The 26853-nt window shown below is 47.8% G+C and overlaps 1 protein-coding gene across 2 annotated transcripts in view; it reads right to left on the reverse strand.

Annotated features, from left to right (window-relative positions):
• Positions 1 to 937: 937 nt before the first annotated feature.
• Positions 938 to 26853, reverse strand: part of LOC147624466 (uncharacterized) — a 29589-nt gene continuing 3673 nt past the window's right edge. The window contains exons 2-4 of one of the 2 annotated variants that reach the window (XM_086819458.1): positions 4589 to 4641; positions 4320 to 4512; positions 938 to 4202 (exon numbers count right to left, since the gene is read on the reverse strand). In XM_086819458.1, the coding sequence (XP_086675584.1) occupies positions 1791 to 4202; positions 4320 to 4512; positions 4589 to 4641 (2658 nt within the window). In that variant the 3' untranslated portion in view covers positions 938 to 1790. Of the gene's footprint in view, positions 4513 to 4588; positions 4642 to 26853 lie in introns of both variants that reach the window. The other variant, XM_086819457.1, reaches the window with a different exon arrangement.

The following is a 26853-nucleotide window of genomic DNA, read 5'->3' on the forward strand; positions in this document are numbered from 1 at the left end:
TTAGTGCCCACATCAACTTGGGCAAAAAAGGCACACAAATCATAGAGATTGTTGCACCTAATAAGTAATACCTCTTCCAACGATATTTCCACTAGCATCTAAGATGACTACACCATCCCGTCGATCAAAGTGAACCCTTAGATCATGATCCATGATGGCCACAACAAAGAGTAGATTTCACTTGATGTCAAAACATAGAGGACATCAATAAACAAATTTTAGCACCACCATTACTTGACATAGAAGAAATAGTACACATCTTTTGATGGGTGTTTAGCACCATTCCCTAGGTTGGACCCACCCACTAGCTAGTTGTTTAGGGAGCTATACTAATCATGTGATGGGATACTCTGTCAATTTTGATGACCAAAAACAATTGGGTGTTATAGAATGCTCTACCTTTGCATTAATTTCTTCAATTTCTACAAAAAACTCCACTTCCACTTCAGCATATTGTTACTTGACTCCTTATTTTATGGCTTTAAGTTGCTCATTCTCGACCGATTCATGCTATGATATAAAATTTCCAAAATCATAGGCCTTATAAAACACCCATAAGTCATCGATTAGTAATAAAAAATAAGAACCACCATCCAGTGTGGTGGTAGGCATCTTACCACAGAGATCAACATGTACAAGCTCTAGAGGAGACTTATCTATATGACTACGCTCTCTTCTGTCATGTTGCATACGGGCTTCACATGCATTTGGCATATCTCGAAATGCTAGTACATTGTTTTCGTTTTGAAGTGCTCTTTTTGCTTGAGAGTGCGTAATCAATGGAAAAGGTTCAAGTGAAAAATCACTAGAAGCCAAATGGCATGCAAGCATATCACTAGATTGACAGGGTCTTTCTTAGAATCCTCATTGTATAAGGAGCCTATCAGATACATTATCAAATGCCCAATGTAAGATCTGCTACCACCCTACAATCAAATAGTCAAAATGATTTTGCAGATTTTATTACACAATATTTCTTTAGTACAAGTCAGAGATCCACACTCAATGCGCACAGGGGCGTACATCAAGAACACTACCTTGAATACCTTGTATTGTGTACCAATATAGGAGAAGCCTTAAACACATCAAAAAGTAAAACCACAGGGTTTTGGCTTCAAAGCCTCAACCTATGGAAGAAGTCAAGAATGCTTGCAGAAACTGATGCTGACACCACAAGCCAACCCTAATCCTATGGCAGCAAGATATAAAACTTGAGTGGCCAACGCAAATCTCCAGCATCCGCAATAGTATGCAGACTCATGCTTTGAACCATGCTAAAGTTGAGAGCGTGCGGATTACCTCTCTTTCTGAAACTTGAAAGAGCCTCGATCACACTTGAGAAGCCACCTGTCATTAGTTGCTCATAATAGCCAGAGTACTTGTGCCTCTGCATTATGCTTGCGCACACATGCACAGGCATGCACATGCCCATCTGTATGTTGAGCATTTAAAAGCTTCCCTTTCGAGCTACAAACATTGCCTCTGAGATCCCTATCAAACCACCTTCTGTGCATTGTCTTTGATGAAAAACAAGCATCAGAAGACACAAGCTGTGTGACAGTCAATGCCAATATGCCATGCTCACATAAAGATACAAATATATTTTTGAACGACATAAGTTCATCCATTTAAAGGCTCAAAAAACACCACCATCTTGCTACTAAGTTTCCTCTGATTTCAAAATCCAGTGCATTCTACATTTATTTACTGCTATCAATGCAATTGGAAAGTCAACATTTTCCCAACTTCAAAGGTTACTAAAAAACCCACCATGTCAAGCTGCCTTGCTGTTAAGATTTCTCAGATTTTATTACACAGCCCTTCTCCACCATTGCATTCATCAACTCCGTGGCTTCGCTTTGCCGATCCTTTTTGATCAGCAAGCTAAGAAGGTACTTGAGCTGCCGTGACTGTACCTTTGCATCTGTTTCCATGATGTACTTACAAAATTTCACACCTTCATCTAACTGTCGTGCCCGAGTCAGAGCATCGAGTACAGATGTAGACTTCTTCACGACAAATTTTGGGCCACTTGCTAGTAGCTCTTCAAATATGATGCCCACATCTTTGAACTTGGACACCCGGCTAAATGTCTGGAGGAGCACAATATACATACTAACGGGCAACTGCAAGCCTTTACCTTTCAGCTCATCCAAGAGCTGCTTCACCTTGTCAAGTCTATACAAGTTGCAGCAGCCTCGTAAAACAACTATGTAGCTGCTGATATCAAGTGCACATACACCACCCTGCATTTTTTCAAAGATTTTCAAAGCTTCATCCAGTTTTCCACCTTTGATGAGCCCAAGCAGCAGGCTGTTGCAGGCGTCAGGCGACAACTTCTGCCCGTTTTCTGCTGCCATTTCAAACTCCTGTAACGCTTTCTCCACCTCATTGGCCTTGCAAAGGTTGACAACAAATAGCCTTTTTGTCTCAGAAGTAGGCATGCAGCCATCTGCCTTCATCTCCTCCAAATGCACATGCGCCTTATCAACTTGCCCTGACTTCAGATATCCGATAATCATGCTATTATGGGTTATTATGTCTGGTGGACAACCATTTTCCTTCATGTTCGCAAAGAGCCGCAAAGCCTCATCCACTCTCTTTTCTTGACAGAGGTAGGTGATGAGAGTGTTGTATATATTGGCATCAGGGACCAGACCCTTTTCCTGCATGGTCTCGAGGGATTTCAAGGCCTCTTCGACCATGTCAGCTTTACACAAGGACCTCACAAGCAGGGTATACGTCTGCACATTTGGGAGGCAACCTTTCTTCTCCATGTCCTCTAGTACCTTCTGTGCAAGGTCTACTTTGCCAGCTCTAGTATATGCCGAAATGGCAGAATTGAAGTATTCCACACTACACTCAACATTTTCATCTGAGAATTGCTCCACGAGCCTATCAGCCCTCTCCTGATCACTGGCTTGGAGATATGCATCCAACACAGCACCATAAAGCTTTGGGTCCGGGCTAAAACCAAAAGACTTAATGATCTCCGGGGTCTCCTCCGCTTCTGACGCCATGCCGGCTTTCCCATAATAATGAACTAAAGTAACAAACAACTTGGGATTGATTGACATGCCTTTCTCCTTCATTTCTTTGAGAACTTCTAGGGCACTTTCAAACTTGCCTGCCCGCAGAAAGTTCCGGAACAGCACGTTATACACGTGCTTGCTGTGTTCGTAACCCTCTTGTTTTCCTGCCCACATGAAAAACTGCATCGCCAAGTCAGCTTCCATGTTCTGCACTACCTTTGATACCAGATTATGTGTGAGATTCTTTGAATATCCACCTAGAGCTTTCTCAGTATCTGCACTCCAGGCCTTTCCATCACAAACTGCCAGTATCTTCTTCACTTTGCCTTCAGGAATTCCATCTCCTTGTGGGCTGTTGCAGGCGTCAGACGACAACTCCTCCCTGTTTTCTGCTGCCATTTCCAACTCCTGCGTGGTTTTCTCCACCTTGTTGGCCTTGCAAAGGTTGACAACAAACAGCTTTTTTGTCTTAGACGTAGGCATGCAGCCATCTGCCTTCATCTCCTCCAAATGCAGATGTGCCTTATCAGCTTGCCCTGACTTCAGATATCCGGAAATCAGACTATTATGGGTTATTATGTCTGGTGGACAACCATTTTTCTTCATGATTGCAAAGAGCCGCAAAGCCTCATCCACCCTCTTTTCTTGACAGAGGTAGTTGATGAGAGTGTTGTATATATTGGCATCTGGGACCAGACCCTTTTCCTGCATTGTCTCCAGGGATTTCAAGGCCTCTTCTACCATGTCAGCTTTACACAAGTACTTCACAAGCAGGGTATACGTCTGCACATTTGGGAGGCAACCTTTCTTCTCCATGTCCTCTAGTACCTTCTGTGCAAGGTCTACTTTGCCAGCTTTAGCATATGCCGAAATGGAAGAATTGAAGTATTCCATGCTACATTCAACATTTTCATCTGAGAATTGCTCCACAAGCCTATCAGCCCTCTCCTGATCACTGGCTTGGAGAAATGCATCCAACACAGCACGATAAAGCTTTGGGTCCAGGCTAAAACCAAAAGACTTAATGATCTCTGGGGTCTCCTCGGCTTCTGATGCCATGCCGGCTTTCCCATAATAATGAACTAAAGTAACTAACAACTTGCGATTGATTGACATGCCATTCTCCTTCATTTCTTTGAGAACTTCCAAGGCGCTTTCAAACTTGCCTGCCTGCAGAAAGTTCCGGAACAGAACATTATACACGTGCTTGCTGTGTTCATAACCCTCTTGTTTTCCTGCCCACATAAAAAACTGCATTGCCAAGTCAGCTTCCATGCTCTGCATTACCTTGGATACCAGATTATGTGTGAGATTCTTTGAGTATCCACCTAGAGCTTTCTCAGTATCTGCACCCCAGGCCTTTCCATCGCAAACTGCCAGTATCTTTTTCAATTTGCCTTCAGGAATCCCGTCTCCTACTTCTTGGTGCATTGAGATACCTGAGCGTTTGATGGGCTCTGTGCTCCCAACTGAAAATGATCTGCAGCAATAATGTGCGGATGCAATAACAGACCTATTCACCCCGAAGGTTTGATCCAAATAAACCAGCCACTCACATTTTGGGGACGCAACCGATGGTGATTTTACGAGCAGGGTAAGGGCCTGGCGACTGCAAAGAAGGCCACCAGCTTTAAGTTAAGATTCTGATGCTGTACTGTAATCCGGAAAGAAAAATGTAGAAAAGCAGGTGTCCAACTCTTGCAGAGTCACTAATAGAATGCTTGCAATGCTTTGAACGATTACACTATTCAATCACACAAGGCACGCATCCAGTAGGCATGCCACATCTATTCTAAGAAGTATAGATAGAGAATTCAAATACAAAGAAAATCTGATTCAATTTGTGTTTGGCCCAACACCAAGGGAAGCTACAGATGACAGGAGTTGCGAGAGAGAGGCTTGAGAGAGCGGGGAGAGAGGGGCTTGAGAGAGAGAGAGAGAGAGAGAGAGAGAGGCTAGAGCTTCAAGAATCAAAGCTCAAGGCTCAAGCTATGTAGTATGGAGATTGGAGCTTCAAGGGCCAAGGCTCAACGTTGAATGTGAGGGAAGCTTGGGGGGGAGGGCTTTTTATAGGAGGTGCTCAAGAGAGGCCATAGCCATGAGACTTGGCCCAAGACAAGGCAAAGAAAACGTTCACAAAACAGGCAGCAAAAGAGAAAAAAGGGCAAAAACAGCGAAAAATGGCAGAAAACTGCGAAAAAAAAACGGTAACTACGCCGGTGCCAATGGTATTATCATACCGTACGGTATTGTACAGTACCGTACAAACCGTACGGTACGAATCAGTTTGTACCATAGTTACAATGAAACATGCTTCATTGCATCTGTATGAAATGAAACGTTTCATACGTTTGAAACATTTTTCACTGACATGGAGAACAGCACTCTCGGACTCTTGTATGAGTTCATGGACCGGATTGGAGAGGCTCTTAACCGATGCACTCTCTTGACAGATGACAGGTACTGAACATACCAAGTACTCTCTTTTCGACTTCCAACTAGTTGCCTTCTTGTTGTGACTTGTATCGTAGGCTTTAGCTAAGAGCTTTGATTATTCATGGCTAAATTTTCAGGGTTGAGGACATTCGACGGGTTTGGAACAACACTCTGGCGGTGTAAGGCATAATATGTTAATGAAGAGTTGGCAGATGGATGGCAAGATTACATTCAAAAATGGACAAGAGGAGACATGGAGCTCATAAGACGCTTGGAGGATGAGCGGCTAGTGTATCAGAATGCCAGCCACGCATTTGATAGATAGACTGCATGCATCCGATAGAGACAGCTTCAGCCAGTCTAATGGTGGGAGAAATATGGGATCGGTAGCCTTCACTTGGTGAGTACAACTCTAAAAGACAAGAATGTTATTTACATAATACATACATCAATGATGATTATACTTACAAAGTTTCTGTATTTTAATGGCAGAAACGTCTCGCCATTCGAGTCCTCTCATAGGATAGCAGTTCAGGTCCTGCTAAGAGGAACTGGAGCACATGGACCATGGTCTTGGACCAGTAGAAACGATTCACGAACCCTTCTCAGGGTGGAGGTTCGGAGGCCTTAACTGGCCAACGATCGAAAGGCCGTAACACGGACAAAGGGAAGGCTTCATCGGAGAAGTCTTCTGAGAAGAAGTCCGTCGCTGACCACGAGAAACTAAAGGTAGAGAGGACCTATAATGATTGTGGCGAGAAAGGCCACTATTGGAGGCAGTGTCCCAAGCGGAAGACTGAGAAGGGTGAAGATTTCTCAGCAGCAATCATGAAGACTCTGGCTTTTGTGCACCTGGAGGTGATGGACACCGATGTTTCATTTTCTTCAAGCAGGGAGGATGAAACCAATCCCGTCAAGTGGGAAAAGACTCCGTTGGACACCCACATGCGTAATAGCACAACTTAAATATCACAATTTGAATGGACAACTTAATAACAACTGAAAACTGAAATGAAATGAAATGATGATCAGTGGACACCAGCACTGGGGCCGGAGCTGGAGTCGCCTGAGCGCAAGGGATAGAAGACGTGTGTGTGCAGCCACCTATAAGATAAGAGGTGGAGAACCTGTACGCGACAGCCTGCAAAGCAAGAGAGGGAGAAAATCTGTGCAACCACCTGTGTGCAGCCTGTAAGCAAGCGAAAGAGAGGTCAGCACAGTCCACTAGCGTGTAGCAACCTGATGGCAAGCGGAGAAGAGGCTTGCGCAGTCCACCAGCGTGCAGCAACTTGAGGGCAAGCGGAGAAGAGGCGCAAACCAGGTGCAGTCGCGAGGTGAAGCAAGATAGGGATGGGTCGCTTGTGCGCAGCTGTATCTAGGAGGTTCACTCCTAAGCGATGGAGAAGCACCCAAAAAACAGCTGGCCGGCCCACCAGATTTGCATGGAGGCGGCCAGTTCCAAAGGTGGGGGGTGGGTAGGTGGCCATGCACCCACCCCCACACACAAGGGGTTCCCTTTTACCCTCCATGACCCAAACGTGGGTGCCCAAAAATGGGTGCCCACCCTACCAAGGACACCAAGAAATATTTGGGGAGGGTGTCCACTCATTAATGAGTGTGAACCTGCAACCGTATAAAAACAAAGGTTAAAAAGAATCCTATAAAACAAACAAGTGCAATACACTTACCACCTGTTCACATGCAACAAAACTCGTCAGAAGACAGAGCAAACTTCACAACTCACTGGCAGGCGTCCCCGCTCAGTAAGTGGCACGTCAAATAAGCAAACACAAGAATACAAGTCATGCGAAAACAATTTCAAACATGCAAAACATGAATGCATGTGCAAAACAGTATCATGGACATATCTCCCGTTCATGGAACAAGTACTAAACATTTCTATCAGGCACAATGATGGCACGACAGAAAACATAAATCCCAGTCTTCCTATGGAGTGACAGTTCCATAGGTAAGACACAGATCCAGGCACGAGCCTCCCTATGGAGTGACAATCCCATAGGCAAGACACGGCACAAACACTGGCTCTTCCATAGCGTGACAATCCCATACAATCCAGGTCATACACGGGTGGCACCAGTCTGGCTCCCGTCCATGTTATGCAAAAATGCTGGCCCCTTTACATGAGACACCGGCCTGGCCTCAAGTGAACGAGACACAAATCTAGAGATGGACCAAATGGTGACATCCCCCGGGCTTTTAAAGAGTTGTCCTCAACTGAAAAGCCTCAAGATATGCCTGCAACAGTTGTGGGTAATCAACAAAATAATCCTCGTTTACCCACTTTGCATCAATGGGCAAATAATTCTTGAACTTCACAAGGTATCTCCTGGAAAGCTTTCCTGCAGGTAGCTTCCTCTCCTTGTGAAAGACAATCTGTTATGGCTGGAGGATCTCCTCAAGCTCATCAATCTCTGGCGGATCTTCTATGACAGACTCTTCAAGATCTGGCCCAACATACTTCCGCAAAAGACTCACATGAAATGCATTGTGAATCTTCCAATGACTAGGTAAAGCAAGCCTGTATGACACTTCGTTGATCTTTTGAATCACCTTAAAGGGTCCATAATAGCGAGGAGAAAGCTTAGGATATGATCCTTCTCGTCCTGGCCTCTTCCGAAGCCTAGCTTTCTCAAATTTCAGCAAAACCCAATCACCTTCTTTGATTTGCATGTCCCTTCTATGCTTGTCAGCAGCCATTTTATGCTTATCTTGTGACCTTGCAATGGCTGTCCGTACCTGAGCAAAGGCTACATCCATGTCACGAACATACTCATCAACTGCAAAAATCTCATCCTTTGTACGAAGGATGGGAGGTAAGACCACTCTGCCATAAATAATCTCAAACGGGGCCTTTCCCGTGGAGGCATGGATCGTATTGTTGTAAGCAAACTCAACAAGTGGAAGAAGTCTTTTGATCTGCCACATAACACTTCAACAAACCCAACACGGCTGAATTTGCAGCTTCACTTTGGCCATCCGTTTGGGGATGATAAGCTGATGAAAACTCAAGTTTAGTGCCCATGTTATCAAATAAAGCCCTCCAGAAGAGACTCGTAGTCCTGGGATCTCTATCCGCAACAATGGATTTAGGCATACCATGATGTTTGAAAATATTAGCAAGAAAAAGCTTTACCATATGATCAACTTTAATGGTTTTCTTGACGGGCAAGAAATGAGCTTGCTTCCTAAACCTGTCCACAATGGTCCAAATAGCATCATTCCCATGCTGGGATCTAGGCAAGTCCATAATAAAATCCATAGTAATACTTTCCCATGGCTGCGAAGGAATAGGTAATGGCTGAAGCAAACCTGGAGGTTTTTGCCTGTCAAATTTTATCTTTTGGCAAGTAATACATGCACGTACATATGCCTCAATGTCTTTACGCATACTTGGCCAAAAGAAATCTCTCTCAATCATGCGTGTAGTGGGCATGATACCTCTATGACCAGCATAAGGTGAAGCGTGACATTCCTCCATAACCTTTGGACGCAGATCCTTTACCACACATAGGCAATTATCCTTCATAAGATAACCCTCGTTGATAACATAAGAGGCATGTAAGTGACCAGCCATCAAATCAGTCCATATATGGCAAAAATCAACATCCAAATGATACAAATCTCGCATAGCAGATAAGTCCCCATGAGAGGCCACTGAAACTGCAGCCACATAAGGCCTCCTGGACAATGCATCTGCTACCAAATTCTTCTTTACTGCTTTATTAATATGGATGTGTGATACAATAGGGATGGAATCTCCCTCTTTGCCAGTATGATCAACACTACCCTGCATATCGGGAATTGCATGCACATTAGGCTTAGACTGCTTGTCCTCTTGCATCTTGCTTACGTTTGGGGCATTGCCGAAACATATGCTCTTTGCTTCCACATGCAAAACATTTCCCCTCTTTCGCATATTGCTCCCTTTGCTCAGGAGTCAAGCCAAACCTGTTCTTCTCGAGCACACTATCCATGGATGAGGTATTTTCAGCTTTACCTCCCTTGTAGATCCCCCAGAAGCTCTTTTTAGGTGGTTGTCCACCTTTTTGCAAATTTGGGACAACCTTATCTTTGCCCTTTGAACCCCCTTGATCTTGCTTAATTTTGAGCACCAATTGCTCCGTAGCAAGAGCAGAGGCTATAAGCTGTTGCAAAGTGTGTTTTGGGTGCAATTCAATGCCCGAACAATAAGCTGGTTGCAATCCGGAGTGAAACTTCCTCTTTCTTTCATCCTCAGTGATTTGCATAAAAGGAGTTACCTCAAGCAACACTTTCCAAAACTTATTGACATACTGTTGCACACTTTCATTATCTCTTTGCTCAAGTCTATCCCACTTTTGGGTGAGAGTTTGCTCTGCGCATTAGGTGGCAAGAACTGGGCATAAAATCTGTCCTTAAACTCTTTCCAGGTGCAAATGGGGTCTTTGGTGATCTTTTCAGTGATCCACCAATGAGCAGCGGTCCCCTTCAAGAACATGCTAGCATGGCGTACTTTAGAGTTCTCAGTGAAGTCCTCATCGCGCTAAAAGCAATGTCAAACTGTGCCACAAATGCTAACATTGGAAGCATCATGCTCTCCATGAAAAACATCAAACTTAACGGACTTGTCACCTGCTTTAAATTCCTTGAGCTTTCTGGCATGAGGCTCATGGTCCTCTCTTTTTCTTTTTCCCTTATCCAACGGGGTAGCCCTATCTGCATGGGCTCCATGGGCCATTATGGAAGTTTCATGAAACACGGTGGCATGTGCTCCACGAACCTGAGAATCAGATGCATGTGACCTTCCTGCATAAGGCAATGTCTCTCCATGAGACAACTCAGTAGACAAGGCTCTTCTAGTGGCAGACCTGTCACCCCCTCCATGGGATACATGCCTTGAATACATGTGACCATCATGCCCTCCATGAGCACTAGCATACATATACCTGTCAGCCTTTGTGCCTTGTGGAGAAGATGCATGACGAGAGGTGACTGTCACCTCTTCCCTTTGCATAAATGACCTCAACCTTTGAGATGCGGGATCTCCATGCTTCAAGCGAGGTGGATTTCTGAATTTCAGCTCTCCATCTTCCCCCTCTTTGATGTCACCTTTGCATAAATGACCTCAACCTTTGAGATGCGGGATCTCCATGCTTCAAGCGAGGTGGATTTCTGAATTTCAGCTCTCCATCTTCCCCCTCTTTGATGTCACCTTTGCGGAGGAGGTAGGAAAGTGCGTTGGACACCCACACGCATAATAGCACAGCTTAAATATCACAATTTGAATGGACAACTTAATAACAACTGAAATGAAATGAAATGATGATCAATGGACACCAGCACTGGGGCCGGAACGGACCGCCCCCCCCCCCCCTCAATATATGATATATTATTGGGAGTATTTAAGTGATACAATGCTCCATGGGTTCAACGAACCAAATGATGTCCATGTACAATTGAAATGAATACAGTTACCAGACAAGAGACTTGGAGTAGTCGTTCGAAGGAGAGCGATCCACTTGAAGAAGTCCCGTGCCTTCACTGGAATCCGCAGAGCGCGCCCCACTCGTGTTCCAGGACCACACACAAACAGGCGCTCCTGTACTAACGCCTGGCTCTCCCGATCTCAGCACCCATGGACCGTGGTTCTCCAAAAGCTTGGACTACCCGGCACCGAACGGGTGTTAGCAGCAGAGAGTATCCGTATGAAAGAAGAAGTCTCTATTACTGCTGTTGTAGCCAGCTTGAGAGATAGATGATGGTTCGCCAGCAGCTACCCGATGATAGGGAGAGCTGGAGTTGCCTGAGCGCAAGGGATAGAAGACTTGTGTGTGCAGCCACCTACAAGATAAGAGGTGGGGAACCTGTACATGACAGCCTGCAAAGGAAGAGAGGGAGAAAATCTGCGCAACCACCTGTGTGCAGCCTGTAAGCAAGCGGAGAAGAGGCCTGCGCGGTCCACCAGCGTGCAGCAACCTGAGGGCAAGCGGAGAAGAGGCTTGCACAGTCCACCATCGTGCAGCAACCTGAGGGCGAGCGGAGAAGAGGCACAAACCGGGTGCAGTCGCGAGGTGAAGCAAGATAGGGATGGGTCGCCTGTGCGCAGCTGTATCTAGCAAGATGATAAGAGGCCTGTGCGCAGCTGATTATAAGCAAGAGGAGGTTCACTCCTGAGCGATGGAGAAGCACCCAAAAAACAGCTGGCCGGCCCACCAGATTTGCATGGAGGCGGCCAGTTCCAAAGGTGGGGGGTGGGTAGGTGGCCATGCACCCACCCCCACACACAAGGGGTTCCCTTTTACCCTCCATGACCCAAACGTGGGTGCCCACCCTACCAAGGACACCAAGAAATATTTGGGGAGGGTGTCCACTCATTAATGAGTGTGAACCTGCAACCTTATAAAAACAAAGGTTAAAAAGAATGCTATAAAATAAACAAGTGCAATACACTTACCACCTGTTCACACGCAACAAAACTCGTCAGAAGACAGAGCAAACTTCAAGACTCACTGGCAAGCGTCCCCGCTCAGTAAGTGGCACGTCAAACAGGCAAACACAAGAATACAAGTCATGCGAAAACAGTTCCAAACATGCAAAACATGAATGCATGTGCAAAACAGTATCATGGACATATCTCCCGTTCATGGTACAAGTACTAAACATTTCTATCGGGCACAATGATGGCACGACAGAAAACATAAATCCCGGTCTTCCTATGGAGTGACAGTCCCATAGGTAAGACACAGATCCAGGCATGAGCCTCCCTATGGAGTGACAATCCCATAGGCAAGACATGGCACAAATACTGGTTCTTCCATGGCGTGACAATCCCATGGATAGAACAAAATCCAGGTCATACACGGGTGGCACCAGTCTGGCTCCCATCCATATGACACCATCGTGCTAACACACGGGTGGCACCAGTCTGGCTCCCGTCCATGTTATGCAAAAATACTAGCCCCTTCACATGAGACACCGGCCTGGCCTCAAGTGAACGAGACACAAATCTGGCGATGGACCAAATGGTCGGCCAATTGGTGTGACAAAGGAGGTTGGAGGATTCTTGGCAACGAATACTCGGGAGTGGATTCTAGACAGTGGTGCTTCCAGGCACATGACTCCTTCCCGTTCAGATATATAGGATCTCTGCAGGTATTCTGGTCACATTCTTACTGGGGATACATCCACTATCCCAGTTCACAGTGAAGGCAGGTTGGAGATAGTTCCCAATGGCAGAGGGGGGAAGCATTCCTCCCATGTGTTGTATGTTCCGCCACTTGGTTTTCATCTGTTGTCAATGCATCAGGTTTGCAAGACTCGCGTACGGGTGGAGTTTGATGAGCATTTTGTTGCTCTCTGGGACAAAGCAACAGGCGAGGTGGTTTGGGAAGGCGGAGTGCAGAATGGAGTTTACAAGCTCTCAGCACTCTCTCTCCCAGGTTCTCAGGTTTGTGATAAGTGGCAATCTGGTAATGGCCACTTAAGTGTGGATACACTGCAGGTGCAGGCTTTCCGGGACCAGATGGTGGATAGCTTGCCAATTTATGGCAGCAGTTGGCAGGAACTTTCCAGTACTGATGTTGGTGGTTCTTGTGTTCGTCAGTCAGAGGAAACTGAACAGGTAACTTATGCTCTGATGTCTCGTCGTATTCGAGACAAAGAAATTCCCGTAGATGAGGATGTTCTTTCCATGGGAACCTCTCGAAAAGCCAGGCAGGTGGCAGTTGATTACTTGCAGAAGGAGGTGGATTCTCCACGCTTTGTGGTTCCGGATTCAGAGGGGGTGGTCAACAGGTTTCAGAAGGCCTTGCGTGGTCTTCAGCAGGTTTCCAGGACTTGGCTTTGCACCGTAACTGGTGTTGATCCTTGTGAGCAGTGTGATGCCTCTTTTACTCGAAAGCAGAATGGTTCATTGATTTGGTTGATCGACACCAAATTGGACGTGAGCTTCCTGATGAGGCAGTTGAGCTCATGGTTGCAGATGACTCTTTGGGAGGCAAGATTGCATATCTTGTGGTTTCTGCAGCATGCGAAGGATCATGGACTCTTTTACACAGGAGGGGGATTGATTGATGGAGTCCGACTCCATCAATGGAGTGACTCAGTTTGCGGAGGAGATCCGGACACGAGGATAGGCCCAAGAGCAGTTTTATCGAGCAGTAAGAGGCAGTCATCTTTTGCCTTGTCGTCGATAGAGGCAGGTACCGGGTTGCTTGTGATGCTGCTTGTGAGGTGGTGAGATTGTTGAGGTTGCATTGCAGGATTGGGCTTCCATTGGAGGAACCCATGGTCATCCAGAGGCACTTTGTTCGTGAACAGATCGTTGCTGATGACATCTTGCTAGAGTTCTATTCAACGGAGGACAATACGGTGGACCTCTTCACGAAGTCGCTATCTCAGGATTTGCTCCGGCGGCACCGCAGCTCCCTGTTTCATAGCCAGGAGCTGAGAGGGGATGTTAGAAGTCATCTCCTGTCTTTATGTGGACACCAGGGCCTCTGTTGTGGGTGTGCCCGCCCATTGTAGGTGTTTTCTCATTTTTCCTCACTCCCTGTATTTTTCCCCGCATTTTTTCCATTTTTCTGTGGCTTGGATGGCACTCCTGAGCTGGCAGGAGGCTCTATCTTCTGGCCGACTGTACCTGCAAGTACCCAACTTCAGTTGTGTGCTGACCGACTCAGGACAGCTGGCCGACTGTACCTGCAAGTACCCGACTTCAGTTGTGTGCTGGCCGATTGGTGTATGTGGCTGGTCAGGGAGATTCAGAGCCTGTCGGCTGCCTTTGCTGCAGGTCGACTGCTGTATGGGGGCCATATAAAATGGCCCCACACCCCCTTGCCACTTGTGTATCGTATTCGGGATCTTCTTTGTGTATATAGAGCAGGGTTACACGCCTCTATCTCTCTCCCTCTCTTGTGCTGTTTTCTTTCTGCATTGCGTTTGCTCTTGTGTTCCCAGATTTGGTCATCATCTCCGCTGCGCATTCTGACAGAGTCTTGAGTACAAGTTCTAGAGGACTCTCTTGTCTTTTTACATGTCTAAACAATGAGAGAACAGCTGAATTTATAGTTCTTGCCCCAAAGCACTTGCGAAAAGCGCTTTAAAACTCACTTATAGCCCAAAAAACATCTTTTTAATAATAAAAGCTCTTCTCTTTTTAGTATTTAAAAAGCTTTTAATATTTTTCTTTCCAAAATCTAGTCACATTATTCCAAGCATGTAAGATGGCCCTATATTGCTATCAAGCCACATGGCAGTGCCACGTCAGTATTGCCACATCATCAACACCACGTCACTTTTTCCCCCTCTTTTTTTTGGCATTGGATTGCGTTTTTGCATGTCAGCAACCTGTATTTTAATGCTTTGGAGACATCCCTCCAACTTATTAAACAGTTGTCCTCAACTGATAGGTCTAGCTTTGTGTCACCAATTGGCCGACCATTTGGTCCATTCCTAGTTTTTGCGTCTCGTTCACTTGAGGCCAGGCCGGTGTCTCGTGTGAAGAGGCCAGTATTTTGCTGACATGGACGGGAGCCAGACTGGTGCCACCCGTGTGTTAGCAGGATGGTGTCGTATGGACGGGAGCCAGATCAGTGCCACCCGTGTATGACCTGGACTGTGCTCGATCCATGGGACTGTCACGCCATGGAAGAGCCAGTATTCGTGCCGTGTTTTACCTATGGGACTGTCACACCATAGGGAAACTCGTGCCTGGAACTGTGTCTTACCTATGGGACTGTCACTCCATAGGAAGACCAGGTTTTTATGTTTTATGTCGTGCCAGTTTTGTGCCGACAGATATTTTGTACATGTTCCATGAACGGGAGATATGTCCATGTTACTTTTTGCACATGCACACATATTTTGCATGTTTGAAACTGTTTTCGCATGACATGTATTTGTGTGTTTGCCTACTTGACGTGTTACTTACTGAGCGGGGACGCCTGCCAGTGAGTCGTGAAGTCTGCCCTGTATTCTGACAAGTTTCAGTGCATGTGAACAGGTGGTAAGTATATGGTACATGTTGTTTATTGTTATTTTATTCTAACCCCTTTATTTTATAAGGTTAGGGGATTCACACTTATTTAAAAGTGGGCACCCCCTTTGGGCACCCACTTTGGGGCCAAGGTGGGGAGCCTCACTTTTAAGTGAGTGTGGGGGTGGGCATGGTCACCTACCCCCACTAGCCCCCCACATGCAAACGTGGGTATGACCAAGGCTAACTTCACTTTAATTTATTAAAAAGAAATCTCTCTTTCAAGCGTGGAATCAAATCGCTTCTCCCTGGCGCTGATTTTCATCAACCGGCGCTGGCTGCTCTTTCTGCTGGCGATTAGCTTGCTGCAGGCGGCTCCTATACTCTGCTGCCGCTGCTGCACCTACCCCTTTACAGGCGACTGAGTTTGGTGCTGCAGGCGGCTGCCACCTTTTCTACTGGCTGCGCTTGCCCCTCTACAGGCTGGCTGCAACCACCCCTGCAGGCGGCTGCCTTCTCTTTCCACCTCTACAGGCGACTCCTTCAACGGGCTGTACCCTCTGCTGCCGGCTGCTCTTGCCCCTCTACAGGCTGCAATCAAGCCCATCTACATGCTCCTACAGGCGGCAGCAAATTGGCAGTAGGTGCTGCCTGTTTCTCTTACAGGAAGTCGTGGGTCCTCTCCAGAAAGTCTACGCTTGTTTCTCCAGCAAGCTACCATCTACAGGAAGCTACGCAGGCTGCAGCTAAATAGCTGTGCACAGCAGCCTGGTGCCTCCTCCATACTCGGTGGTTTCTTTTCTCTCTCAGGCGGCTAAGCTTACAGCGGGAGGCTATCTTCAGTTGGCAACTACACAAGCCTCTCCTTCTTTCACAGCAGGTGGCTGTGATCTTTTGCGGTGACTCTTGTCTTGGTGGTTCTCCACGAGGCAACTGCTTCTTCATCACCTGGATGACTTCATCATACTCTGAGGATTGGTTTTCATATCAACCATCTACAAGTGGGAGGCAGGATTGCGTTTCCTGTGGTTTCTGCGGCATGCGAAGGATCATGGACTCTTGTACACAGGAGGGGGATTGTTGGATGGAGTCCGACTCCACGGCTGGAGTGACTCGGTTTGGGGAGGAGATCCGGACACAAGGAGATCTACTTATGGCCCAGGAGCAGTTTTACGGAGCAGGAGGAGGTTACATTGCAGGTTTGGGCTTCCACTGGAGGAACCCATGGTCATCCAGAGGCACTTTGTTCGTGAACAGATCGTTGCTGATGACATCTTGCTGGAGTTCTTTTCGACGGAGGATAGTACGGTGGACCTCTTCACGAAGTCGCTCTCTCAGGACTTGCTCAGGCAGCACCCCAGCTCCCAGTGGTTGGTTACACAGCCAGGAGCTGAGAGGGGGTGTTAGAAGTCATCTCCTATCTAGATTTATACACAAGGGGCTTTGTTGTGGGTGTGCCCGCCCTTATGAGGTGTTTTCCCATTTTTCCCCACTCTCCGCATTTTTCCCCTATTTTTCCCATTTTTTCTGAGGCTTGGGAGGGCTGCCAGAGGGTGCCAAGAGCAGTACAATGCTGGCCGACTGCATTTATGCAGTCGTGGACCTTTTTATCAGTCGTGGGCTTTTTCCTTATGCTCGCCGACTGCCCTCTAGGGAGGTATATATAGGTCCTCAGCCCCCATACCTCATTTGTATCATATCTCGGGATCTTCTTGTGTATATCAGAGTAGAGTTACACGCCTACATCTCTCTCTCTCTTGTGCTGTTTTTCTGCCTGCGTTTTTGCTTTTGCTCGTGTTCCCAGATTTGGTCATCATCTCCGCTGCGTATTCTGACAGAGCATTGGTTAACCCAAAAGGTAATACGAGAAACTCGTAATGGCCACACCTAGTCCGAAAGGCGGTTCTTTCGACATGCCTTTCATGGGTGATAGCCAGTACGTAAATCTATCTTCGTGAAATATTTCGCTCCTGCTAACCGGTCAATCAGGTCATCTGATCTAGGGAGAGGATAACGGTTCTTAATGGTCAGCTTGTTCAATCTCGAGTTGTTTAGCCAACTCATCTTCCTCAGCTTGGCTCGTCCTATAAGGTGGAATACTGACAGGATGAGCACCAGGGATCAAGTCAATACGATGATCTACTGCCCGTTCAGGTGGCAAATCCGATGGCAATTCCTTAGGAAATACATCTTGAAACGAATCAAGTATCTTCTGTAATTCTTTGCTTTCAAACACACTTAATTCATTGACAGCCATGGAAGATATGAGAAATGAAGAAAGTGGAATCAATACACAATGGAAAGCGGTATACAAAGAAGAATCCGTTATATTTCCAAAATCAATTGTATTTACAAGAGGTCCCTGAGAGGGATGAATACAATCACCTAAAATACTATACTTGGTGTCCCTATGCTGAAAAGAAAAAATATGACTAGACCTATCTATCTGGACTTGAAGAGTCTTAAACCACTCAATCCCTAATAACAAGTCTATATTTTCTAGATGCATTACATAGCATTCCAGAGTATCTTTGTAGTCCTGAATCTGGATTGGAAGCATCTCCACCTTTCGATCCCAAACTTGCCTTCCCGCAGGTAGGCGTACCTCATAGGTATGATCGCTGGGTGTGGTATAAAGACTCAATTTCTGCACAAGTTTGTAGTTAACAAAGTTGTGTGAGCTACCAGGGTCTAAAAGAATGTGAACCTTATGGCCATTCACTTCTCCATAAACTCGGAGAAGATCATGCAAGCCAAATACTTTAGAATTTAACAGACAATCAGAACAAGTACTAGGGCGAGAAAGGACAGTAATTGACGTACCTGTCAAAGACAACTGATTAGCTGCCTTTGGCTTGGGTCCTGCATTCGTCTTGGTACCCTTTTGCTTCGAGCACTCGATACGCATGTGTCCTTTTTCTTCGCAGATAAAACAACATCCTTCCTTCTTGAGCTTTAAAGCCCTAAGGAGTCGTTTCTTCTTCGCTGGTGTTGAACTTGAATTCTTCGAGGGTTGGTCCGAAGACTTTCCTTCTGTCGTGTTAGCCATAGGTGTGGAGAACTTTCTTTTATGCTTGTTCCCCTGCTCGGTAACGGGTTTCGACTTGGAAGAGACCATTGTATCATCATAGATACGAGCTGAATGAATGGCCTCGTCTACATTTGTTATTTTTAACCTGTACTCGGTACGAGTCTGGTAAACCAGCTACGAAAAACCCCAAAAGAGTAGTGGGATCCATCTTTGTAGCTTTCATCTGCAAGTCACGAAACTTCTGGAGAAAGACCTCATAAGTGAGGTGCTGCGAGGTCATGGTCAAAGCTGAAAACCGGGCAACAACATCATAATCATCCTCTTTCTTGAGGAATTCCTTCTTGAAGACGTCTTCGAATTGTGCCCAAGTCGTTGGCTTAGGGTTAAGTTCCTTCCACCAAAGCAAAGCTTTGCCGGACAGGAAACCTACTGCTAACTGGATCTTCTTTCCATCATCATATGGATGAAACTGAAAGTGAACTTGCCACTTATGTAGCCACGTGTCCACGATCTCCTTGGTGCGCTGCTTTTGCTTGCCCCCGAACAGTTCCGGAGTAATATTGGGGCCTAAAGCTGAAGCCAAGGTATCCATACCCGATAGAGTAGAGAGGGTAGTGGTCAAAAGAGCGATGGAATTCTGCAAAGCTTGCATCTGGGCTGTGATTTGTGCCTGACGTTCCATTGAAGAAGCTTCGAGAGCTACTTTGAACTCTTGGAAATCTGATTTTGACACAATCGTCAAAAAGATCGGCATCGGTACCTGCCGTAGCCGGCAAGCCTTCGCGTTCCACAAGGGGCTCCAACTCTGATTCTTGGGTCGACATCGGGAAGAGGGTAAGGGGAGAGAAAATTTGATCTTTGCACAACAAAAGTGCGAGTGAACTTGAGAGCTTGAGAGCTTGAAAACTTGAGAGATGTGTGGCAAGAAGCCCACTTAAGGGGGTTTATAAAGGTTTCCACAAAAACTAAAAGCCCCCAAAAGCTATCTTTGGTTTTTGCTTTTGTGTTATATATATATATGTGTGTGTGTGTGTGTGTGTGTGTGTGTGTGAATATATATATTCTATTTTCTAAAAAAAATAACACACCTTGAAACCTTGGAGGAGGGGGTTGTTTAAACCTTTTAAAATTTAAAAAAACGAAAGCCCATAAAAAAAAACGAGTGCTTTCCTTGTTTTTTCTTTTTTTTCTCATCCCTCCTGGATTAGCCGGCGTACTGTCTGCTAACGTCGAGTGCTGCCGGCGCTTGCTCGCCTGTCGATGGCTGCTGACATCCTGCGCCTTCTCGCCATCCTGCGCCTGCGACAGCCCCGTATAGGCGTGGCCACAAATCCACGTGGGCCTGGCCTGGCCTGGCCTGGCCTGGCCTGGGCGCTGCCTGGACTGGCTACGCATGCCTGGCCGCCTGGCTATGCAGGCCTAGCCACCTGGCTTGGCAGACCTGGCCGCCTGGCTATGCAGGCCTAGCCACCTGGCTTGGCGCCTGGCCGCTTGTAGCTGCCGCCTTTGCCTACACGTACAGCTCTTTACGACCAGGAGCTCCTCACGATCAACACTGCAGCGTGCGCCTGGCTCGCTTTCTCTCGCTCTCTCTCTCTCGTTCGGGCCAAAAGCAACGTGCTTTTTCTGTTTTCTCTCTCCGTAGTTCATGCGACTGCACCAACGAAACTCTTTTCTTTGCAAAGCAACGACCCTACTTAGACTACCACCTCCCATCAACATGGGTTTCTTTGATGAAGAAAAACACATACTGAATCTGAAAACAGCAGTATGCACAGAAAAAACAGCAAGCTTTTTTAACACATACCTTTCTTCGACCTCATCTTCTCTACCTACCGACTTGCTCGTTCACGAGGTATGCTCTGATACCACTGTCAAATCCCCACGGATCTCCTCGTGACCGGTCCTGGTACTAGACTCGAATCCTGCAAACAAACAAACAAACAAACAAGGGGGTGTAGGCCTGACTCACCTCCCAACCATGACAGCTGAGGGCAAGCCCACAATCTTGGCTGTCCCCACCGAGCCACGAGCTGAGCTAACTAGGTTGACGTACCGACCAATCTCCTCCTCGAGACGTCCCATACCGCCACGAAGCTACCCTCGCGGGCCTCAAGATTGCTGCCGGGCTCGGCTGCATAAAGCAAGTGCACGTCTGCACTAGATCCAGGCTCCAAGACCATAGAGCTCTCACAAACTCGCGAGACTCTATCCCCAATAACTAACCTTGGCCACCCTTTTATAGGCTCTTGGCCGGTCATCGGGCGTCCACACTTGGGCGCCTGCCCGTCCATACTTGGGTGCCCGCCCGTTAGTATATCCCTAACTCAGCTCATCAATCAGCCTGCCTAGCTCCAAGCTTCCCCAAGCCTCGAAACTAGTCTTGCGTGCGTGTAGCACACGGTAGATACACACTGTGCACATGACAGGGAAAAATACGGAGAGTGGGAAAAAATGAAAAAACACCTCATAAGGACCTGCACACCCACAACAAAGGCCCTGGTGTATAAAAATAGCAGGAGATGACTTCTAACACCCCCTCTCAGCTCCTGGCTGTGAAACCAACCACAGGGAGCTGGGGTGCCGCCTGAGCAAATCCTGAGATAGCGACTTCGTGAAGAGGTCCATCATACTGTCCTCCGTCGAACAGAACTCTAGCAAGATGTCATCAGCAACGATCTGTTCACGAACAAAGTGTCTCTGGATGACCATGGGTTCCTCCAGTGGAACCCCAAACCTGCAATGCAACCTCTGCATCCAACATCACAAGCAGCCCGGTCCTCTGCCTCTGTCATCGACAAGGCAAAAGATGACCTCGTATAACTACTCCTAGGCCTGAAGTAGATATCCTCGTGTCCGGATCTCGTCCCCAAACTGAGTCACTCCAACCGTGGAGTCGAACTCCATCCAACAATCCCCCTCCTGTGTACAAGAGTCCATGATCCTTCGCATGCCGCAGAAACCACAAGAAACGCAATCCTGCCTCCCAAAGAGTCATCCGCAACCATGAGCTCAACTGCCTCATCAAGAAGCTCCCGTCCAATCTGGTGTCCATCAACCAGATCAATGAACCATTCTGCTTCTGAGTCAAAGAGGCATCACACTGCTCACAAGGATCAACACCTGTTACGGTGCAAAACCAAGTCCTGGAAACCTGCTGAAGACCACGCAAGGCCTTCTGAAACCTGTCAACCACCCCCTTCCCAAACTACCAGGCCTGTTGCTTTGTCCCGGAGAGCAACAAAGTGCTCATCAAACTCCACCCGTACGCCAGTCTTGCAAACTTGATGCACTGACAACAGATGAAAACCAAGTGACGGAACATACAACACCTAGGAGGAATGCTTCCCCCCTTTGTCATCGAGAACTATCTCCATCCTGCCCTCACTATGAATTGGGATAGTGGATGTATCCCCAGTAAGAATGTGACCAGAAAACCTGCAAAGATCTTGTAAACTCGAACGGGAAGGAGTCATGTGCCTGGAAGCACCACTATCTAGAATCCACTCCCGAGTATCCGTTGCGGAGAGTCCTCTGTCAAAGACGCAGCGGAGATGATGACCAAATCTGGGAACACGAGCAAAAACGCAAGCAGAAAAACAGCACAAGAGAGAGACAGATGTAAGCGTGTAACTCTGCTCTATATACACAAGAAGATCCCGAGATATGATACAAATAAGGCATGGGGGCTGAGGACCTATATATATTTCCCTGGAAGGGCAGTCGGCCAACACTAAATGCCCACGACTGAAGAAAAGAGGTCCACGATTGCATAAATGCAGTCGGCCACGACTGATCAAAACCAGTCGGCCAGCAACAAGAGTGCCCACGACTGATAAACACCCAGTCGGCCAGCACTGTACTGCCCTTGGCACCCTCTGGCAGCCCTCCCAAGCCTCAGAAAAAAAATGGGAAAAATAGGGAAAAAATGCGGAGAGTGGGGAAAAATGGGAAAACACCTCATAAGGGCGGGCACACCCACAACAAAGGCCCTGGTGTATAAATCTAGACAGGAGATGACTTCTAACACCCCCTCTCAGCTCCTGGCTGTGTAACCAACCACTGGGAGCTGGGGTGCCGCCTGAGCAAATCCTGAGAGCGACTTCGTGAAGAGGTCCACCGTACTGTCCTCCGTCGAACTCCAGCAAGATGTCATCAGCCACGATCTGTTCACGAAAAAAGTGCCTCTGGATGACCATAGGTTCCTCCAATGGAAGCCCAAACCTGCAATGAAACCTCCTCCTGCTGCTCCGTAAAACTGCTCCTGGGCCTGAAGTAGATCCCCTCGTGTCCGGATCTCCTCCCCAAAGCGAGTCACTCCAACCGCGGAGTCGGACTCCATCCAACAATCCCCCTCCTGTGTACAAGAGTCCATGATCCTTCGCATGTTGCAGAAACCACAGGAAACGCAATCCTGCCTCACAAACAGACATCTGCAACCAAGAGCTCAACTGCCTCATCAGGGAGCTCCCGTCCAATCCGGTGTCCATCAACCAGATCAATGAACCATACAGCTTCTGAGTCACAGAGACATCACACTGCTCACAAGGATCAACACCTGTTACGGTGCACAAACAAGTCCTGGAAACCTTCTGAAGACCACGCAAGGCCTTCTGAAACCTGTCAACCACCCCCTCTGAATCCGGAACCACAAAGCCTGGAGAAACCACCTCCTTCTGCAAGTAAGCACCTGCCACCTGCCTGGCTTTCCGAAAGGTCCCCGTGGAAAGAACATCCTCAACCACTAGAAGTTCTATGTCCCGAACACGACGAGACATCAGAGCATAAGTGACCTGTTCAGCTTCCTCTGACTCACGAACACAAGAACTACCAACCTCAGTACTGGAAAGTTCCTGCCAACTGCTGCCATCAACTGGCAAGCTATCTACCATCTGGTCCCGGAAAGCCCGCACCTGCAGCGTATCCACACCTGAGTAGCCATAACCAGACTGCCACTCATCACAATCCTCAGGACCTGGGGGAGAGAGTGCTGAAAGCCTGTAGACTCCATTCTCCACTCCACCTTCCCAAACCACTTGGCCTGTTGCTTTGTCCCGGAGAGCAACAAAATGCTCATCAAACTCCACCCGTACGCCAGTCTTGCAAACTTGATGCACTGACAACAGATGAAAACCAAGTGCCGGAACATACAACACCTGGGAGGAATGCTTCCCCCCTCTGCCATCGGGAACTATCTCCATCCTGCCCTCACTGTGAACTGGGATAGTGGACGTATCCCCAGTAAGAATATGACCAGAAAGCCTGCAGAGATCCTGTAAACCGGAACGGGAAGGAGTCATGTGCCTGGAAGCACCACTATCGAGAATCCACTCCCGAGTATCCGTTGCGGAGAATCCTCCAATCTCCTCCCTGCCTGAAGAAAATGAAGCATCGGTGTCCATCACCTCCAGGTGAACAAAAGCCGGAGTCTTCATGATTGCTGCTGAGGAGTCTTCACCCTTCTCGGTCTTCCGCTTGGGACACTGCCTCCAATAGTGGCCTTCCTCGCCACAATCATTACAGGTCCTCTCTGCCTTCAGCTTCTCGCGGTCAGCGTCGGGACATCTTCTCAGAAGACTTCTCCGATGAAGCCTTCCCTTTGCCCGAGTTACGGCCTTTCGACCGTTGGCCAGTAAAGGCCTCCGAACCTCCACCCTGAGGAGGGTTCGTGAATCGTTCCTCCTGGTCCAGGACCATGGGCACAAGCTCCTCCCACGTGATGGTGCTGAGCCTGCCAACCACCACTGGTAATCAAAGAGGAGTAGAATGCTGAGTACGAAGAGGGCAAATGTGACAGCAACGTTATGGCCATGTCCTCTGACGATATCTCCTTCCCAGCTTGGAGAACTTCCTGCTGAAGAGCCTGCAGCTTGTTAATATGCTCCCGCATCGTCGACGACTTTGCAGGGCTCATAACCCGCATCTGTACTTCCAAGGAAATCCTCTTCATGGGCGATACCCTGTTGTAGAGTGAGGCCAAATGCTGCCATATACCTCTGGCCAGCGTCATATGCTTTACATGATTAATTACCTGTGGTGTGCAGTTGAGGAAAATAAACGAACGGACCCTGGCGTTGACACGATCCCACATCTGTGTCTGGGCCTCCCGGTCCTTTCGGATCAACGGTACCTCCCCTTCCTCTACTTCCGGCCGTGGAACACCAACAACGACGAAATCGGCGAGGTCGTAAGACTCCAAAACGGATTCCATCATCACCTTCCATATGCCGTAGTTGCTCCCGTCCAACTGACGGTCCACCGGGAACGTGGGGAGAGTCGGAATCTTCACATGTCTCTCGGCCATCTCAAACAGATCTGCCATAGCGGGGATGTACTCTGAAAAGGGTGGGTGGGTGGGAACAAAGAAGAACTGATACCTGCAAGTGGCTGTCCAGCAAATCAGCCCGCCTTCCTCTTGCTTCTCCTCTTCCTGATCAGCCCAAAACAGTCCACCAATCAGCCACAAAACAGTCCCCCTCTTGCTCACACAAATCCCAAGACCTATCTAGAGCCTAGGGCTCTGATACCATGTCAGAATACGCAGCGGAGATGATGACCAAATCTGGGAACACGAGAGCAAAAACGCAGGCAGAAAAACAGCACAAGAGAGAGACACATGTAGGCGTGTAACTCTGCTCTATATACACAAGAAGATCCCGAGATATGATACAAATAAGGCATGGGGGCTGAGGACCTATATATACTTCCCTGGAAGGGCAGTCGGCCAGCACTAAAGTGCCCACGACTGAAGAAAAGAGGTCCACGACTGCATAAATGCAGTCGGCCAGCTATCTGGTGCCCACGACTGATCAAAACTAGTCGGCCAGCAGCAAGAGTGCCCACGACTGATAAACACCCAGTCGGCCAGCACTGTACTGCCCTTGGCACCCTCTGGCAGCCCTCCCAAGCCTCAGAAAAAAATTGGGAAAAATAGGGGAAAAATGCGGGGAGTGGGGAAAAATGGGAAAACACCTCATAAGGGCGGGCACACCCACAACAAAGGCCCTGGTGTATAAATCTAGACAGGAGATGACTTCTAACATCCTCCAATCTCCTCCTTGCCTGAAGAAAATGAAACATCGGTGTCCACCTCCAGATGCACAAAAGCCGGAGTCTTCATGATTGCTGCTGAGAAATCTTCACCCTTCTCGGTCTTCCGCTTAGGACACTGCCTCCGATAGTGGCCTTTCTCACCACAATCATTACAGGTCCTCTTTGCCTTTAGTTTCTCGCGGTCAGTAACGGACTTCTTCTCAAAAGACTTCTCCGACGAAGCCTTTCCTTTGCCCGTGTTACGGCCTTTCGACCGTTGGCCAGTTAAGGCCTCTGAACCTCCACCTTGAGGAGGGTTCGTGAATCGTTCCTCTTGGTCCAAGACCATGGGCACAAGCTCCTCCCACGTGATGGTGCTAAGCCTGCCACTGGTAATCAAAGACGAGTAAAATGCTGAGCACTGAGAGGGCAAGTGTGACAGCAGCGCCTCTGAGGATATCTCCTTCCCAGCCTGAAGAACTTCTTGTTGAAGAGCCTGCAGCTTGTTAATATGCTCCCGCATCGTCGACGACTTTGCAGGACTCATAACCGGCATCTGTACTTCCAAGGAAATCCTCTTCATGGGCGATACCCTGTTGTAAAGAGAGGCCAAATGCTACCATATACCTCTAGCCAGGAACGGACCCTGGCGTTGACGCGATCCCACATCTGTGTCTGAGCCTCCCGGTCCCTTCGGATCGACAGTAACTCCCCATCCTCTACTTCCGGCCGTGGAACCCCAACAACGACGAAATCAGCGAGGTCGTAAGACTCCAGAACAGATTCCATCATAACCTTCCATATGCCGTAGTTGTTCCCGTCCAATTGACGGTCCACCGGGAACGTGGGGAGTGTCGGGATCTTCACATGCCTCTCGGCCATCTCAAACACATCTGCCATTGAGGGGATGTACACTGAAAAAGGGTGGGTGGGTGGGAACAAAGAAGAACTAACACCTGCAAGTGGTTGTCCAGCAAATCAGCCCGCCATCCTCTTGCTTCTCCTCTTCCCGAACAGTCCCAAACAGTCCACCAATCAGCAACACAACAGTCCCCCTCTTGCTCACACAAATCCCAAGAACTATCTAGAGCCTAGGCTCTGATACCATGTCAGAATATGCAGCGGAGATGTTGACCAGATCTGGGAACACAAGAGCAAAACGCAGTGCAGAAAATCACAGCACAAGAGAGAGAGAGATAGCGGCGTGTAACTCTGCTCTATATACACAAGAAGATCTCGAGAATGATACAAAAATGACAAGGGGACTGGGGACCATTTTATATGGCCCCCCATCAGCAGTCGGCCTGCCGTAGGGCAGCCGACAAGACACAAAACACCCCCACGAC

The sequence above is a fragment of the Cibotium barometz genome, chromosome 25 (genome assembly GCF_041138505.1).
Source record: "Cibotium barometz isolate CiBa-2024 chromosome 25, ASM4113850v1, whole genome shotgun sequence".
NCBI lineage: Eukaryota > Viridiplantae > Streptophyta > Polypodiopsida > Cyatheales > Cibotiaceae > Cibotium > Cibotium barometz.